General features: G+C 45.6%; 7 protein-coding genes across 7 annotated transcripts; 4 read left to right on the top strand and 3 right to left on the bottom strand.

Annotated features, from left to right (window-relative positions):
* Positions 1-157: 157 nt before the first annotated feature.
* TRUGW13939_01881 (uncharacterized protein) lies at positions 158-1247 on the top strand (the record flags this gene model as incomplete). The annotated part of the gene is made up of 2 exons (XM_035485078.1): positions 158-1056; positions 1130-1247. The coding sequence occupies 2 exons, from the start codon at positions 158-160 to the stop codon at positions 1245-1247; spliced, it is 1017 nt and encodes a 338-aa protein (XP_035340971.1).
* A 1082-nt stretch (positions 1248-2329) lies between these two features.
* On the bottom strand, positions 2330-2857 carry TRUGW13939_01882 (uncharacterized protein; the record flags this gene model as incomplete). The annotated part of the gene is made up of 1 exon (XM_035485079.1): positions 2330-2857. One exon carries the CDS (start codon positions 2855-2857, stop codon positions 2330-2332), a length of 528 nt encoding a protein of 175 aa, XP_035340972.1.
* Positions 2858-4562: 1705 nt separating this feature from the next.
* On the top strand, positions 4563-5462 carry TRUGW13939_01883 (uncharacterized protein; the record flags this gene model as incomplete). Its single annotated transcript, XM_035485080.1, has 3 exons — positions 4563-4661; positions 4720-4985; positions 5069-5462. The coding sequence occupies 3 exons, from the start codon at positions 4563-4565 to the stop codon at positions 5460-5462; spliced, it is 759 nt and encodes a 252-aa protein (XP_035340973.1).
* A 414-nt stretch (positions 5463-5876) lies between these two features.
* Positions 5877-6839, bottom strand: TRUGW13939_01884 (uncharacterized protein; the record flags this gene model as incomplete). Its single annotated transcript, XM_035485081.1, has 5 exons — positions 5877-5968; positions 6019-6118; positions 6176-6230; positions 6286-6470; positions 6552-6839. 5 exons carry the CDS (start codon positions 6837-6839, stop codon positions 5877-5879), a joined length of 720 nt encoding a protein of 239 aa, XP_035340974.1.
* Positions 6840-11900: 5061 nt separating this feature from the next.
* On the top strand, positions 11901-13638 carry TRUGW13939_01885 (uncharacterized protein; the record flags this gene model as incomplete). Its single annotated transcript, XM_035485082.1, has 6 exons — positions 11901-11966; positions 12036-12171; positions 12231-12414; positions 12469-13178; positions 13234-13551; positions 13610-13638. 6 exons carry the CDS (start codon positions 11901-11903, stop codon positions 13636-13638), a joined length of 1443 nt encoding a protein of 480 aa, XP_035340975.1.
* A 329-nt stretch (positions 13639-13967) lies between these two features.
* Positions 13968-15521, bottom strand: TRUGW13939_01886 (uncharacterized protein; the record flags this gene model as incomplete). Its single annotated transcript, XM_035485083.1, has 3 exons — positions 13968-14952; positions 15012-15220; positions 15273-15521. The coding sequence occupies 3 exons, from the start codon at positions 15519-15521 to the stop codon at positions 13968-13970; spliced, it is 1443 nt and encodes a 480-aa protein (XP_035340976.1).
* Positions 15522-16507: 986 nt separating this feature from the next.
* On the top strand, positions 16508-17766 carry TRUGW13939_01887 (uncharacterized protein; the record flags this gene model as incomplete). Its single annotated transcript, XM_035485084.1, has 4 exons — positions 16508-16520; positions 16589-16850; positions 16924-17425; positions 17476-17766. The coding sequence occupies 4 exons, from the start codon at positions 16508-16510 to the stop codon at positions 17764-17766; spliced, it is 1068 nt and encodes a 355-aa protein (XP_035340977.1).
* Positions 17767-17868: the final 102 nt, after the last annotated feature.

Consider the following 17868-nt stretch of genomic DNA (forward strand, 5'->3'; position numbering starts at 1 on the left):
GTCCAATTAATATAAAACGCACCCCGGTTGCTCCTCAAATTTTTTTCTAAATACATTCAACACAGTCACATTCTATCTACTACATTAATCAACCTGAATTCTTAGAACACAAAAAAGAACAATTTCTTTCATTCGAAATACCCAACAACAAAACACCATGTCTCTCTCCTCAATCGCCCATGGCATTATCTCAACCGTCTTCTCCAATCTCTTCATAACCCTCCCCTATCCCAATGCCGACCTCCATGGCCAGACCATCATCGTATCTGGCTCCAATACCGGTCTCGGATTCGAAGCAAGTCTTCATCTGAGTCGCCTCGGCGTCGAAAAGCTAATCATGGCCGTCCGCACCCCAGCCAAAGGTGAAGCCGCGAAACAAAAGATCTTGAAATCCACAGGCCGAGATGAGAGTTCTATTGAAGTGTGGAAACTGGATATGGATAGCTACGACTCAGTCAAGGAGTTTTCTGCACGAGTGTCGAGTACGCTGTCCCGTGTGGATGCCGTTCTTGCAAATGCTGGGCTCGCATTAGACGTCTTTCAGTTGTCCGAGAACAACGAGAAGAACGTTAATGTGAATGTCGTCAGCACGTTTCTGCTGTTGCTGCTCTTGCTTCCAAAACTCCGCGAGTCGGCGAATACTTTTAACATCACTCCACGCTTTACCATTGTCAACTCGGCGTTACATTACGTGGCTCCGCTAAAGGAGCTTGATCCTGACCACGGCCCGGGAATATTTGCCAGACTGAACAACCCATCCACTTCAAACATGGGTTCGCGATACGCACTTTCCAAGCTACTTGTCGTCTACGCTGTTCGCGAGTTTGCGGAACATGCCAAGGGAGAAAAGTCCCGGGTCATCGTCAACACACCAAATCCTAGCTTCTGTAAATCGGGGCTTATTGACAACATGGAAAGTGGCAACAAGGCCGCTATGCGGCTTTTCGAAAGGTTAATGGCTCGAAGCACGGAGATGGGCAGTCGGGCTTTGGTTCATGGGGTAATCTCAGGACCGGAAACGCATGGGCAATACTTGACCAACTGCCATAACCAGATGTAAGTAACTGACCCTTTGGAACTGCATATGTTGTCTTTATGAAATTTCAAGATACTAATGATGCTTCACTAGGCCCTCGTCATCCGTGACTAATGCAAAGGGAGCTCGCATACAAAAGAAGTTCTACAACGAGCTGGTGGCGGAGTTGGCAAAGATTGCACCAGAAATTTCATCGGAAAATTACATCTAGTACCTACAGCGTTGTGTAATCAGGGGGCTCTCAACAACTTCAATCTTATCGCCAATTGTTGTTGGGGACCTTAAAAAGAAACGCCATGGTATAGGAACCGACTGATCTGAAGATCACAAGGTTATTAGCTCATCATAGACTTGTAATACATAATTTTAATTCTAAAGGAGGAGTTCCTTTTTTTCGCGTATAAAACATTAATTTGTATAAATTTTAGAAATAACTCCATTGATAGGGACACCACTTGGAGTCAACTAAAGAGCTCATCGGGATGCAGCCTTTGGGTACATCAAGGTGTTGACACAAGCAAGCAGCAGAGTTCCTAGTCATTCTCTAAAATTATGACTGGTTAGTTACATTTCTAGGGCTCTTCTCAATGAAAGTGGCTTGTAATCATTCTAGTATCTAACAGCGTAATTTATACAGCCGATCTCCATAGATAAAGGGTAAACTTAGACATCCTAAGATATAATCAACCTGGAGAATTATCAAGATAAGCATTATTTAGTATATTTCCCTCCTGGTACTAATTCTTCACTGTACCCAGGCTATGCATTATTACTTTATTGCTTGGGTGTTCTACCTGTCCTATTCCTGCAAGGTTTTAGATACTAGTAAGAGGTAAAGGACTGGTCATACCAAAACGAAAGCCTTGACGTTAAATATCCCCGACTAGTCCGCACAATGCTTTTCTACCATTTTTCAGGTTTTTTCACAGATTATTAATACACGTCTACTAAGAGGAAATCTACTACTCAGGATAACGCTTGTTTTGCGGGGTGATGGTTTGATTACTAGTATTATGTCCAGCCTAATTCTAGTTTAAATACTCATGGAAAATCTTGAAAGGCCATAGAATGCCGGTAAAGAGTTTGGTGAGCTCTTATATCGACGAACTAGGCAGAAAATAAAGTAATTAAATAAATGTGTTTGGGGAAAACATGAAAGTGGAAGCTACCATGTTGAATAGTTGCTTTCCGGAAGTAAGAGAGAGTAAAATCATACCGTCGAGTTGGGGAAGCCTGCTAGGCAAGATGCAAGACCCGGCCTCCGAATGTAGAAATACCGACCTCGGACCGTCACTATTTCGCCAAAGACTTCACAACCTCAAGAAGGGTTTTATTATTTTTCAAACGCTGCATCAAATTCCCAACCGTTGTTGCTGGTCCATTTTTATTTCCCTTGATGTCCTCCCAAATCGACACAAACTCCTGAGCTTCGCCGGTACCTTCTCCCTTCGACTTCTCAGCCCAGGTCTTAGCATTGGTGGCGTCTAGCTGGCTCGTAAGCTCCAGAAGCTCCAGAAACTCCTTAGCATCATCCTTCGTTGGCTGCTTGCTCGCATCCTTCATATCCTCCACAAGTTTCGAAAGCGCATTGGTATCCGCGCTCCCGTTTTTATCCACAAGTTCCGATAACGCTGCAGCTTTCGGCTGAAGTCTCCTCAACCTCACCCCCTTTAGAGCGCTCGAAGTGACTTCTTGATTTAGATACGCAACGCCAGGCCATGCTTCACTCGTAATTTCTGCCGATTCCGCAAGGTTTCGTTCATTCTCTTGATATTGTTGCAATACTTTTGCCGACTTTTTGTTAAACTTCTTGCCGACCATCGCTGGTGAATAGTTTTGATAAGTCGTTCTGTTGAATACTAATATGAAGGTTTCTGGATGTTGGAATCTGGATGTTGGAAAGATGATGAAGAGAGAAATATCCAAGCATCCATTCGTGTCCTTTTATTGACTCATTTTCGTAGTGCTCTTGAGTCACGAATGAGTAAATGTTGTTGCTTTTTCTGAGTACGACTACATTGACTATGATGAAGTTTCAAGTTGAGTATGTTTCTCTGACTCTTATGGCAAAATGACGGCTTGTTTCTCAAGTGAGTACGGTGATGAGTTGTGGTCTCTGACCAATTATACCTCTGAAATTGACACAATAAATTATAGTTGTGTTACCAAATGATACAATATGAGTCCAGACACATAATGGTGATTGTTCTAGGCATTGCCACCTTTTAGAGTCATAGGAAAAAAGTCACAACCATCGTCATATATCTACTGTTTATTTTATGGTCTGGTCTCAGTAATGATGTTTCAGTATCGCCACTTCTACTAATTCGGTATCCCTAATTCATGTAGTCCGTCATAAAAAAGAGTCAAATACGTTTTTAATTCAAAGCAGAGTGAAATTGTTACGTATCAGTCACAAAAATTGGTTGTTTGACTCATTCTCTCGTTGCAATTAATGACTAGAATGTTCGAAAATATATTCTGAACAAGGATGGTGTGACAATATTTTAAACCGTACAACCACACCTCCCCCCTTTTGCTTTTTTGCTTTTTCGTTTAAAAAATAACGTCGTCCAATGACGTGGCAAATCTTTAGGTGTACATGCATCCTTTTACCCCTGAGCTCTTCCAGGGATCCATGTCATACTTAACAATGCCTATTATTTTAATACTAGAATATAAACCACATTCATAATGATAAATATAAAAGTCATAAGGCGTTAAACCAAGTGGCAGACCCTGGGGTGTAAGCGTGGACTTGTTTGGCTGATAGCCCGGCGTAGTGTAATTGGTACACGGAGAAGAAAGCTTGTTCATCTCCGACGTACAAGAGGCCCGAGTCGTGAAGATGGGACATCTGGAGAGTCAGCTGGTGAAATTATCTTTCCCACCGAGAGTGATGATTAGACCGAGTGACTTTCCGCAATGTATCGGCAATATGGTAATGTCACTGTGAATGGTTGCAAACCACCTGCAAGTTGTAGAAATCCGATGTATTGCAGAAAATCAATCCGTTTCTGTTTCTTGATTTGATGCAAATTGAATTATGATTTGTTTATATAGAAATCGCTTGTATTTTTTGTATTCTGATTACATATTGAAAAGCTGCAGTGAGCCCGCCTGCGAGTACTGACTAGGGAGACCTTTGTGGGTGAGAAGCGTGATTTTATACATATCTAAGATTAGTGTTGATGATATTGATATATTGACTTTGAAACGTATAAACAAGAGCCTCTTTCCCAAAGCGGTAAAGTCTGAAGGCGGCCGATCGCGGGCCCGGCGATAAGCGATCTCGGCCGGACCGACATCGAGCGAAGCCAACTAGCAGTGGACAACTCAACATCCAATCGACTTATATAGAAACCATTGTTCTCGGCCTCAAATGACTTCGTCCTTGGTCGCTTACCGCTCCATCAAACATCTCCTGCCATCAACAACTAGAGTCTCCCCGACGTGGCGCCGGACGCTCTCGTTCTTCGTTACACCGAGCAGACAGCCTGCTTGCTTTAGGCATTATTCAAGCACAATGACAAAAGGCGGCTCGACATCCTTGCAAGAACTCTGCGCCAGAGTGCAAACCCTCTTACCAGAGAAATTCAAGAAAGAGGCCTGGTATCTGATCGTTGTAGGTCCGAGCCCTCTGCGTTTTTCTCTTGCAAATATCATTCTCATACAATGTTTAGGCCTCGGTCCTAGTTGGCTGTGGTAAACCATCCGAGCTTGGTCCTCTGTATACAGATCTTGTAGAAAATGCCAATGATGCCGAGGAAAAACGCATCAAAGACCGTCTGAGCGACGTGTTGATGAAAGAATGGACGCTTGTCGGCATACCGCCTGTGATTTATGGCGTGACCGCGTTGGGCAAAGCAGAGACTGCTAGAAATGAAAAGAGAGGAATCACAATCGAGCCGCCTTCAGAAGGAGGGCTACTGGAATTCCCAGAGCATAGGTAAAGCTTTCACTCATACTTTTTTTTTAACTTTATGTAGAAATTCTTTTCATTTCGTATTCTTTGCTAACAGTAGTGGACAGAAAAAACATCGACATGAACGGTACTATCCCCGATAGAGGAACAAAATTTCTCCAGCAGCTATACCTGCAAAACCTCGCCCCCATCTGCTCGTCATGGGGCTCACTCGCCAGTGACTTTATGTGGATGGAGCGTGCGGTCATCTACGGTCTCTTTCTCTCAGACCACCAAGTTTTGTCTGCCGTAGAAGCAGAACTGGTGATTCTCGCAAGTATCATGACCCAGGGTCTGAGTACGCCTACAATATGGCATCTAAGAGGATTGAGAAGGCTGGGTGTTAGTGCACCGGATACTGAGAGTGTGCAGCAGGCGATCGAGGCTGTTGCAACGTGGTCAGGACGGTCGATTGAGGGATGGCCAAGGGTCACAGATGTCCCAGATCAGATTGACGGCTGATTTTGAATTTAGAAAAAATGGTTCTTTGAACGATTTCTGTGGAGCCTAGATAGCGAGTTTTCATTTTTTGGTAAGAGAATAATAGTACATGAATAGCTAAAAGCCTAAAATGACGGGCTATATATGATACAAATTTCCGAGAAGTACATGCCGGCCCTCAAATTTCTGGGGCCAAGGTACATAAACTACCATTTTCAGGTCATTCAGAAATAGAAATCGTTGAGGTCCTGTTTGTGTTTGTCGGTAGCTGCCTTGTGGGTAAGGATTCTCGACAAAGATTCAGGTGTGGTTCTCGATTCTGAGAGAGTTCTTTAGTTTCTAAAGTCTCTTCCCTGTCTGAGATGACTAGTCAATAGGTACGGCTCAGTCTTGAGGCTGTCGGCCTTGGGTTTTTTTTTCCGCCGAAGAGCTGACTCAACGCCAGTTAATACCAAGAATTTTCAACGGGGATTTCTTCCCGCCCAATGCACCATCACTGGTTTGCTCGAGGATAATGCGAGGTTGTCCTGTTTAAGTCAGCAAAAAAGTCTCCTTCTATAGCTTTGGGAGCCGTTACCTTTGACATCTAAAGCAAGAAGTCGGTAATAGAATTTATGTTCGTCGACTGGTTTGATCATATGCACGTGCACCACGCCTCGATTCAAAGAACCTTCAACCTAAACCTACTGTCAGATTTTGTTGTCTGCGATAAAAATTCTCAACTTGGAGCTCACATTGAAATTCATGTGCATATGTTCCCTACCGCTCGAGTCCTTTTGTATCGTTGTCCTTCTCAATATTAGCTAAACTTCTTTCTAGCTCAGGCGAATCAAACTCGACATACGCAATAGGTCTATTCCGGGCCCATCGGCTCCCTGTCGCTTCTCCATACGCTTTGATAGTCTTTCTGTCCCCAAGCAGAGATGTACACCGCGGATCTTCCTTGATGCGGCTCACTGCCTTTTCGAATTGCCAAGTTTTGCTATTCGGAGAGAAAACGTCGGTGTAAAGGAGAGTAATAACGCCGCCCTGTTCAAACCAGTCAGAAAAACATCCTTGTAAATGACAAAAAACAAAAAATAAAATAAAAAAACTCCAAGGTCAGCGAACCGTCATGACCACACCTAGCGCAACAATCAGAAAATTGAATGATTGCTGTGTCGCTCTAGCCACCTTCTCGCTTCCGCTCAGCTCACCCCACTGATATCGCCCATCGTCCGATATGACTGATATTTGCTTCCGGGCCGGTTTCGAGCCTGGCGAGGGTCCATTGCCTCCGAGAGTGCTTTGAGTTGCGTACGAGCGGGTTAAATGCGAGGACGCTGGAGATCTGATGGAGGTGCTGAGGAATTTCGCGCCCCCCACAGGAAATTGGCTATGTCGAAGAGAGCTGTACATTGTGATACGTTTCGGATGTCTGGACCGGCGACATTGACGCTTGGAGGAGCAACTCACCAGTTGACGATTTGATAAAACCGTTCATGCGGAGTTATCGCATAGGGTGCCTCAGGCATAAATCACGTGGCTTTATGTCACCTGACTCGCACGGCTCCACATGCACACAACCCACCAATAGGCTCGTGTGTGTTAGTTCTTCCTTGTATATCTCAGAAAACAAGTGATTGCTCAGAGAAACGAAATTGGTTTATCTTTATGCTCATATAAGATGAATAGAATTTTGCAATCTAGCGTAAATACTGCTGACATTGTGATTAGTGCTTGCCATTGAAATTCTGCCGTTTTATATTGCCACGTGCAGTTGACTTTCATGTTATATATAGCAACCCAGTATACGGCAGCATTGAGCATTGAGACTTCAACGTTGTTTTTTATTATCTATGTCTTGAGGTCATATTTTTTCTAAGGACTCGCGTGTCAAGGAGAAAGAAGAAGAGAGAAATAGATTAAACGAAGTTGGATTATCATGTCTTCAGTAATCGGTTTTCACCATTCTAGTTATTTGTCGCTCTTTCTCTTACCCTCATCCGAAGGCCGCCTTTTACTCCCTACTCAAAGTTGTCTAGTTAGAAATGATTGAATCATGTGTGGAAGCAAAAAGACATCTTACCATATTCATAGCAGCAAGCGGTTCATAAGTCTTGGAATCATCCGACAGAACGACGTCAAACCGTTGGAGAATAGCAGTGCTGATGGTGATACCCTCGTACGTAGCAAGGGCACGCCCAATGCAGCTGCGAGGGCCAGCATTCCAGGAGTGATATTCTACATGATATGGAGTGAGCAGTTCCGAAAAATACTCGTATCTTTTACATCGGACTTGTAACTCACTGAAAGGACTGTATGATATACTCTTTCCATCCTCTTCAAACCACCTGTACGGATTGAACACGGCAGCGTCCTTGCCCCAGACCTCGGGCATTCGAGAGAGGACATAGTTCTGGTAGCTAACGATATCACCCCTGAGTACAATTTCCCTGTCAATAATGTTCAAGATCTGACACCGATGATAATAAAAACCTACTTTTTAACGTGGCGAGGTGGCATGTTGAGCTCTGGCACTGCGGGAAGAATGTCGTCTTGCGCTGCCTCCATTTGTCCAGCTGGAGAAACGGTGTCAAGACGAGAAGTCTCGTCCCACATGGCATTTGTGAACCGCATTCTCTTTCAAAGAAGTTAGCTTCATTTATTCGAACATAACATTTATAGTATGCGATCAGTTGTTTACGGACCGGAGTGTCTCCATAGCCGAGATAGTTACCACTACCGAGAACTTCTTCAGCCTCAGCCCGGATCTTGTTCACAGCACCAAGGTGTTGATTGTCCCTGTGATGTATTTCCTTCATGAACCATGAGATCGTGTAAGTAGTCGTGTCTCCTATGTGTAAGTGACCGTTAGTGACCATGTCAACTTTGCACGGGAAATGAAACTTACGACCAGCGGAAAGAAATCCAAACACCATGCCTCCAAGCTTGTAAAGATCTGTTGTTGTTTGCAAAAAGATATCTAAAAGGTCAACACCAGCATCTGGATTAGGCTTGTACCCATCTCTCATCGCATTTAAACGTTTCTTTATGATATCATCGATCTGTTCGTAGAAGAGGCTCACGGCTTTCTTCGTGATTTTATCCTCGCCGGATAACTTTTCTGTAATCCTCCACAAGGGATCACGTCTTCTTCGGTCAAATACTGTAGTAAAAATAATATTAGACACAGTAACATTGACCTCAAATTGAAGGAGAGCGTACGAATGGTGGCCTGGTCAAAAGCTTTAATGTAATCTGGGGTGGACTTAAGACTCTCTGGATCCTCAGATAAGATATCTTGTGCGAGCTTATCCTCATGAAAGGCAATTTGAAGAAAGAGACAGAACATAAGACGACCCATCAATTCCTGGAAGTCGAACTCTTCCTGACTCTTGGCCAAATTAGACAAAAGGCCCATCAGGACATCAAGCCAGCGGTGAACGGATGCCGTGATATGGGTTTCAAAGTTTCGCTTGCTGAACGCCTTGGTCGCTGCTTTACGCTGAAACTGCCATTCTTTGCCATCACTGACAAAGATACCAGTTCTGTGAAGCGGTCCAAAGACATTGCGGGTAAATGCTCCGCGTATGTAGTTCTTGCTATTGTGTTTCTGAATGTGCTCTAGGTAAGTTGGGTGGTTGATGATATGTAGTCGGAAGAAAGGGATTGTCATCTCATAGGCCGGCCCATATCGCTTGTAGAGCGAAAACCAAGCCTTGCAACTGGCGGCACCTTGGGTTTGTAGCTCCTGAGAACTGCCTTTGAACGGCTTGCCCTCTGGACCGGGGATCCATGCCTTGTTGGCAGATGACGATGCCCAGAATCCTCTGCTGCGATAGGTCCAGCAGATGCCTGAATGCTTATCAACACCCCCTAGATCGATTACACTGCTTGTAGCTCTTGAGAAATAGTGAAATAGCTTACCTAGGATTGTTGTTACTAGAACCAATACAGTATATGTAGCTCCTCCAAGCCCATGAAGCTGTCGTGGTAGCAAATGTTGATCAAGAATGGAGTTCATCTTGCGCTGTCTTAACAGCCGATGTGCTGGTTGAAAATAGTCGTGAGATCATTCCAGAATGAAGTTGTCGCCTCCTCAGAAACGGGAGGAGGCATGTAAAGTCCTGAGAAAGCCGCAATATGGTATTTCTATTTCCTCTCCAAAACTCTAAAACATCAATCCACTTCAGGTGAGAATGTGGGCTTCTGAGTGGGCACTCGAATCGGACATAATTTGCCCGAAGAGACGACGAGATGGTGAGATGGCTTTCAAACCCCCTCTTCCCCGCCCGCGGGTAATATTCCGACTAGCTTCAGTAACGTAAGAGCTGATCAGCCGATAGTTACACACTACGGAAAAGAACGTACTACTTTCCAATAATCTCATTGCCTGAAAGAAATAACTAAATCCGCCTGTATTTCCCCGCTATGTGGAGCCCTTTCTAACAAGGATATCGGATGGCGCATTACCCCACAAACTCTATTTGCCATTGAAACCCTATATACTATGTGATAAATCAGTAGTATTTTCTCAACAGGATCTCTCTAGAAGCTGCTATTTTCTCTAACTAACCATGGACGACCATCTAAAGAATAGCTAGGCTTGCCATCTCAAGTTCTCCCGAAAAGTTGTTTGGGAAATAGTTACATTCGAAGGACTGACGGCCGATAAGCGACACCAACTCGACAAACGGCGTGAGTGAAACAGTGTCACTATCGGTCAAAGCTAGACTGAGGGAGTTGCTTTTTTTACTAATTCATAGTCCTTTGATAGAGTTGAGCAGAAAATCGATCTGCATTTGGTTTCCTCGCTATATCTTTTATTCCTCTTTATTGTGCAAACACCGACGAGCGTGCCATCTTAATCGTGTGGCCGCTACTTGTAGCCATTATTGGAAATTGTATGGTAATCAGCACCACCTAAGTGGCTCCTACTCTGCGTCCAATATCGTCCACCTGCACAATACCACGTACTCGCACAAAATGTGACATCATCTACCAGATCAGACGCGCCCCAGTATACCATGGGTGGCATTATTCCATCGTCATTTACCGCTGGAGGTGCTGTGTGTTCTGCTGCATTTGGTTTGTGGCTACGACATCTGAATCTCGAGGCGGCCCGCAAGGAGCAGATTGATGGACGGCCACGACACAAACACCTTTGGTGGTCCTCAAATTAATGAAGATTTTGCCTGGTCCCTTAAAAAACTGATATAGCATCTCCATATTTCATCTTTTAGGGCTAGAAAAGTATAAAAATACTGACAAAGAGCCAACTGTGTCACATCATTCTTCCTTCTGAAAGTAGTCTCTTTTTCCATGTCAGTAAACTCCCTATTTGTCAACAGCATAGTATTTGAGAAGAACCAAATAGTATTGGGTAATACTGGTGGCACATTGTTGAATGGCCAAGTACGGAGAAAGAATTACCATGCAAATCCTCTTTGTCCTTTAAGCGTACCATGGTTACCTAATTACTGTCTACGGTATCAGCTCATGAGGCCTTTATAGTATTAGTTGACAGCTATTTGTGGATTGTTAGAAAATAATTACGGCATTCCGGAGAGAGACAGGTAGGTAGACGATCAAGTTGCGACCACAAGCCAAGACAGCTCTCCCCTTGCCCGGCTTCTTTTGCTTTTTACTCATCAATTAGTAAAATTTCTCGTACCCCGGAAAACCGGGTGGTGAAGCATTGCCCGAATTGCTCAGTTACGCTCAGAATATAGGGTACTCTCAGTCCAAACTAGTAACAACATAGCCATTCGCACCGCCTATCAAACTAGCATGTTGGCGCGGGGTTTGTGCTCTGGACATATAGTTACAGATTCAACTCACGGTATATGGAACGCGAGCGAGGCAATCCCAATGATTGTCCAAACGGCAAAGACCATCAATTCCCTTCCCTTGCTTGATGATATTCTCTCATAGACACCAGTTGACGTGAAGACTTCCAGCATAATTGAGATTAGTCTATATTACAAGGGATGTAATGAACATTGAATTTCACAGACCCAAGGCCAATCCATTTCGTAAAAAAAACATCTATATATCAAAGTAGTTGGGGCTCTTTGTGCAGTCATGGCACGTATTGTTCATCTATAATTCGTGATTGGCCAACTTCAATTGAATGAAGGCAGTGCGCGTAACGAGAAATTCACATCTATAAAGAAACCTATCTTAATTCTGATAGCTATGCAGAATGTGTGTGGTTGAAAATCCGAAAGTCGAAACGGCAAAAAAACGCATCCACAGATACGGAAAGTGAAAATTGCGCGCGTTTCCCAATCCGGCAGCCAGTGGTTTTTTGCACTTTGCGGGTCCTCTCAGACCACGTTCGCTCTCCCGAGTTCTTCCCGCCGCAACTTCCAACTTACCTCTGCGAAAACACTCATCCTCGCGCATTGATGCGACTCGACTCCGACCTCTGACAACCGACTTACTCGAATCTGCGCGGCAAACCTACCGCCCATCATGAGTGCCACCAAGGCGCAGTCTCAAAAGATTTTTGAGAAATTAAAGACAAAGCCGGCGAACAAAGTGCGCTACCCCGCGACCCCCTTATGACATCTGTTCACATCCACTAACTCTTTGCGCTCTTTCTTCTAGTTATGCTTTGACTGCAACTCCAAAAACCCGACGTGGTCGTCGGTGCCCTTTGGTATCTACCTGTGTCTGGACTGCTCATCCCATCACCGGAACCTCGGTGTCCACATTTCCTTCGTTCGTTCGACTACTCTAGACCGTATGCAACTAGCTTTCGCAAATACCATAACAATGAGTAACCAACTGATATGTATATAGAATGGCAATGGGAGCAGCTTCGAATGATGAAAATGGGTGGCAATGAATCCGCCACCAAGTTCTTCCAGTCGCACGGAGGCTCGGCGGCTTTGGCGAGCAAAGACCCAAAGGTCAAATATGGATCGAATGCTGCTACCAAGTATAAGGAAGAGCTCAAGCGAAGAGCTGCTTTGGATGCGAAGGAGTGAGTTTTCTTTTGTCTGATGGCTTGCAGGATGGTTTATTAATCGCATACAAGGTTTCCTGGAGAGGTTGTTATCAACGATGTCTCTAGTACCCCCGGTGATGGCGCCGAAACTCCGGCCGGTGAACCCCAGGACGACTTCTTTTCTTCGTGGGATAAGCCTGCTATCAAACGTCCAAGCAACCCACCGTCACGAGTCGGGACTCCCTCGAATGCTAGCCGCACTGCATCCCCCTTCTTGAACGCAGGCACGAACGCAAATGGAATACGACCCAAGTCACCTCTGACGGACGATAAGGATGGTTCATCGCCTCCTCCAACCGCAGTACGGACAGGTAGCGTTGTTCGAAAGGGTCCTACAGGCGCTGGCGCCAAGAAGGGTAGCATTTTGAGTTCCAAGAAGACGCAAAAGCTGGGCGCCAAAAAAGTAGCAAGTGCCGATGTCATTGATTTTGACGAGGCTGAGCGCAAAGCCAAGGAGGAGGCCGATCGCATAGAAAAGCTTGGATACGACCCAGAGGCCGAAAAAGCCGAGGCGGAAGCTAAGGAAAAGGCAACCGCCACCAAGATCGCATCTCCCACTCCTATCAGCCCTAGCCAGGCTAGCTTTGGCGCCACAAGTAAGGCTCCCGAGAGAAGTTCTGCCGATGTGGAACGTCTTGGGATGGGAATTGGTCGTCTAGGGTTCGGGCAAGTGTCTAAGCCGGCTGTCGCAAAGAAGCCGGGATTCGGTGCTGTTGCACCCCAACGCTCGGCTGCTGATGGTAAGTTGAGACACCCTTTGAGAAGAGAGGTGTCCATATGCTTATATCTTTAAAGATGCAGAATTGGACCAGACGAGGACTCGATTTGGTACTCAGAAGGGCATTTCGTCTGACGAATACTTTGGCCGCGATAAATTCGACCCTTCAGCACAATCCGAAGCCAAGTCCCGCTTGCAAAACTTTGAGGGTGCCAGTGCTATCTCTAGCAACGCCTATTTTGGTCGTCAGGAAGAGGAGTATCCTCCTATTGACGACGGATATGGTGACCTTGAGACCGCCGCCAAGGACTTTGTTCGCCGCTTCGGCGTTACCGCTGGTGATGATTTGGAAAACCTGACGCAGGTACTAGGCGATGGTGCCACTAAATTGCAAGGTATCTTTTTACAATTTTGCTTTTTTTTAGTTCATGACTGACTTTTTTCCCTCCCCAGGCGCCATCCGTAGCTATCTGAACAGCTAGATGATTTGATGAGTTTCAAACGATACCAATGTTTGCGGCGTAATGCTATTTCCATTCGGTCAGTCGCACATTTGCAGCACAAGGTGTTGCGGGTGTATTATTTGTGTCAGTTTGGTTTTTCCAGATTGTTGGTTGCATTTTCTTTTCTTTTTCTTTCGATAGGCCAAGTAGAGTTTTTCGCTATTAATTGAATATAACTAGCGTATTATCATAATATTTATATTTTATAGTCTAATAATATGTTGAAGTAAACCAAAATTCCCTGTTGAAAGGGAGCTAGACGGTTGAAAGAGAAATAGGTCTATGATAAATAGTTACAAACAAGCCGTTCAAATCCGATAAATAGCATCAGCCATCTTGGCGACTTGGCTCATTTCCTTGACATCGTGTACTCTTACAATATCAGCGCCATTAGCAATACTAGCAGTCACTGCTGCAGCAGTGCCCCAGACGCGGTCACTCGCTTTCTCGACACCAGTGATATGGCCAATGTACGCTTTCCGACTGGTACCTATCAACCAGGGGAAATTATCCAACCCTTCGATATCAGTGCTCAACTCTGGAAAGCGGCGCAAAAGATCAACGTTTTGCTCCTTGACTTTTGCAAACCCGAGACCCGGGTCAAGAATAATTCGCCATCGTCGAACGCCTGCATCCTCGGCGGCACGAACACGAGCGAGCAGTTCGGCGCCAACGTCTTGAACGAGTCCGTTAGGGTACTTGTTTAGCTTGTTCATTGTCGACGGCTCGCCGCGCATGTGCATGAGGATAACCGATTTGCCGGTTTTGGCCATGGTGGACAGCATGTCCGGGTCAAGCAGGCCCGCGGATACATCGTTGATGATGTCTGCACCAGCAGCACAGGCTTCTGCAGCGACTCGGGCGTGGTATGTGTCGATACTGATGGCGATTTGGTTTGCTTCGGATAATGAGCGAATATGTTTTATGGCGGGAATGACGCGAGATAGTTCTTCTTCTTCGCTGACCTTGGTGGCGGTGGGGCGTGTGCTTTCGCCGCCAATGTCAATGATGGTTGCGCCAGCTGAGATGAATTCGCGGATGGTGGTTGTGAGACTGGATAGGTTTTCTTGGGTGTAAAAATGCTGACCGCCGTCAGAGAAGGAGTCTGGTGTGACGTTTAAGATGGCCATCACGGCCGTTTTTCGTTTCGGGTCGGATGGAGTCAGAGCCTTGATGTGAGACGAAATTGGACTGGTGACAATAGGGACTGTGTCTGATGGAGGCAGAGAATTGAGAGCAGATAAGTAGGTGAGGTTCATTCCCGGCAAGGGGACTCTTTCATGAGGAACCAATCTGGAGCATGGCAATTAGTTGAAAGATCTTGGTTCCATTCGTTGGCCCTTTTCACTCACTGACAGAGTGGCCGAAGAACGAATTCGCGTTCCAACATTAGTTTATGCGGAATGTTCAGCCGCGGATGTGATATCGTTTCATTGTCGTAGAGAAGAATGTCGAGATCGATATTACGAGGTCCTTTGTCGATGATTTTCTCTCTCCCCATGCCATTCTCAATTGCCTGCAACGTATCTAGCAGTTCTATTGGACCGAGGGTTGTCTCAACCTTGAGATGGTCAGTCTATTTCTTCAATCCGAAAACAAAATTTGTAACACACCTCGCATGCGCCATTGAGGAAAAGGTCCTGATCGAGAACGTACATTGGCGACGTCTGAAAGAGTGAACTCGTTCTTTTGACCCTGATGCCGAATCTCTCCATTTCAAGACATGCTCGTTCAATCATCGCTATCCGGTCGCCCTGGTTGCTTCCTAGGGCTATATAAGCCTTGTGGACATGCTTCCCGGAGGAGGAATGAGTCGTCTCTTCAGCCTGAGTGGCGAGCGTTCTGGTTAAAGGAAGAACCATCCTTGTTTTTCTGGATGAAATTCCAGCTGAGAAACTGGTAGCACCAGTCGATGCGTTAATGACTGGGGTGAGTTGGTGGCGTCTATGGTTCCCTGCTCAGAATCACCGTCAATAGATGCGGGACGTATTGCCACGCGTGGCGTTGGCAAATATACATATTATTCAAACAAAAAAATTTGAACATCGCATAGGATAATAGCCGTGTTTGGGAAATCGTACATGTATGAAGGCTATTGACATGATTAGAATTCACTATATAAAATGGTCTTGAGATTGATAAGATATATATATGTACCTTTTGCGATGAGATTTTCCGAATGTCGCCGGATGCTCTGCACCAGCAAAATAGAGTCGAGGCGCAAGAGTTATCCTTGATACGCAAATCTCGAAATTACTGGCTCTTCGTCCAGCTATCCAACCGCTATTCGAGCAGACACTGGCAACCCTGGCCGCCATGCTTCGACATCTGCAGCTTTTTTCTTGGGCAATGGTGATTGGCTCTGGCGAGAGCGGACGCACCAGGTTACATGCATTATGTAAGAAATGCCTCACGTGACATATACGGTTTACTAATCACGGCAATACGCTGTAAACAATGCCCGTGTATGTGTATTTTTGCACATGTCAACAGACAACAGACATATTCAAGAAGCACAAAACCACTCGCCTGCATAACAAAGTTAGTATTCAGTCTCCTCCCGAGTGGGCCAGTGTTCTTCTGCGCTCTGACTTTTATTATTATGTAGAATTTTCCAATGCGACCGTCTTTGCAGTGACTAAGCTAAACCTTCCCCAGTTTTACCCCACAGCGTCAAACTTGCCGAGGCTTTTGCTACGGAAACACCTCGGTCGTTTATCTGTTCTTAAATGCCTGCTTCCACTGCAACCTGGTGATCGATCCTTTCGTCTGTCATATCCTTCACTATTCAACACCGACCTTACACTTAATACCTCTCTTTCAAGTTTCTTGAAGTCTCATATTCATCATGGCTTCACCACGTGAGTTTTTCTGCCTTCACCGCTTCCAGAAAGCGACAGACCATGCTAACAACGAACTCGTGATCCAGAGCAACTTCGTACTCCTATTACGGATCTCTTGAAGATCAACCACCCCGTTCTCCTCGCCGGTATGAACGTGGCTGCTGGCCCCAAGCTGGCTGCCGCTGTCACGAACGCTGGTGGCCTCGGTGTCATCGGTGGCGTTGGTTACACCCCAGAAATGCTCAAGGACCAGATTGCCGAACTCAAGAGCTTTCTGAACGATAAGAACGCCCCATTCGGTGTGGACTTGCTCCTTCCTCAAGTTGGTGGAAATGCGCGAAAGACCAAGTATGCTCCATTCGCAGCGCTTAAAAAACTAGTTTTCAGAGACTGATTTGTTTTTTTTTTCTTTTTTTTACAGCCATGATTACACCCACGGAAAGCTCGATGCGCTCGTTGATATTATTATTGAAAGTGGCGCCAGACTGTTTGTCTGCGCTGTCGGTGTTCCTCCTCGCGCCGTTGTGGAGAAGCTTCACAAGAACGGTGTCCTCTACATGAACATGATCGGACACCCCAAGCACGTCAAGAAGTGCCTCGACCTTGGTGCCGATATTATCTGCGCCCAAGGTGGTGAGGGTGGTGGCCACACTGGTGATGTCCCGACCACCGTCCTGATCCCTACCGTTGCCAAGTTGGTCCAGGGCCATAAGAGCCCGCTCACTGGCCAACCCGTGCAGGTCATTGCTGCCGGTGGTCTCTTCAACGGCCAGTCTGTTGCTGCTGCTCTCATGCTCGGTGCTTCCGCCGTGTGGATTGGAACACGCTTCATCCTGTGTGACGAGGCTGGTGCCCCTGAAGCTCACAAGGAAGCCGTTCAGACTGCTGGCTTTGACGATAATGTCCGCACTATCATCTTCACTGTACGTTGACGTCCTTTTTAAACTAATGTATATACTAATACTCTTTTTAGGGTCGTCCCATGCGTGTGCGCAACAACGCATATATCCAAAACTGGGAAGAGAACCGATCCCAGGAAATCAAGGATCTCACAGCCAAGGGTGTTGTTCCCGTGGAGCACGACTTTGAGAACCTTCCCGACGATGTTGATGACGACACTCTTGACAACGCTCGTCCATACCTGATGGGCAAGGTCTCCGCTGTTGTCAATGAAAAGAAGTCGGCCAAGGCCATCGTGGACGAGCTGGTGTCTGACGGTGTTGCATGGTTGCAGAAGGGTAACAAATTGATCGCCAAGTTGTAGATAAAATATTTGCTGTGTTTATAATTACCATGTGAATATTACTTTTATATTATTGTTATTCTGAAACACGAAACCCCGGTAGAATAGCTTAGCGATGATTTT

Source organism: Talaromyces rugulosus, chromosome I, assembly GCF_013368755.1.
Source record: "Talaromyces rugulosus chromosome I, complete sequence".
NCBI lineage: Eukaryota > Fungi > Ascomycota > Eurotiomycetes > Eurotiales > Trichocomaceae > Talaromyces > Talaromyces rugulosus.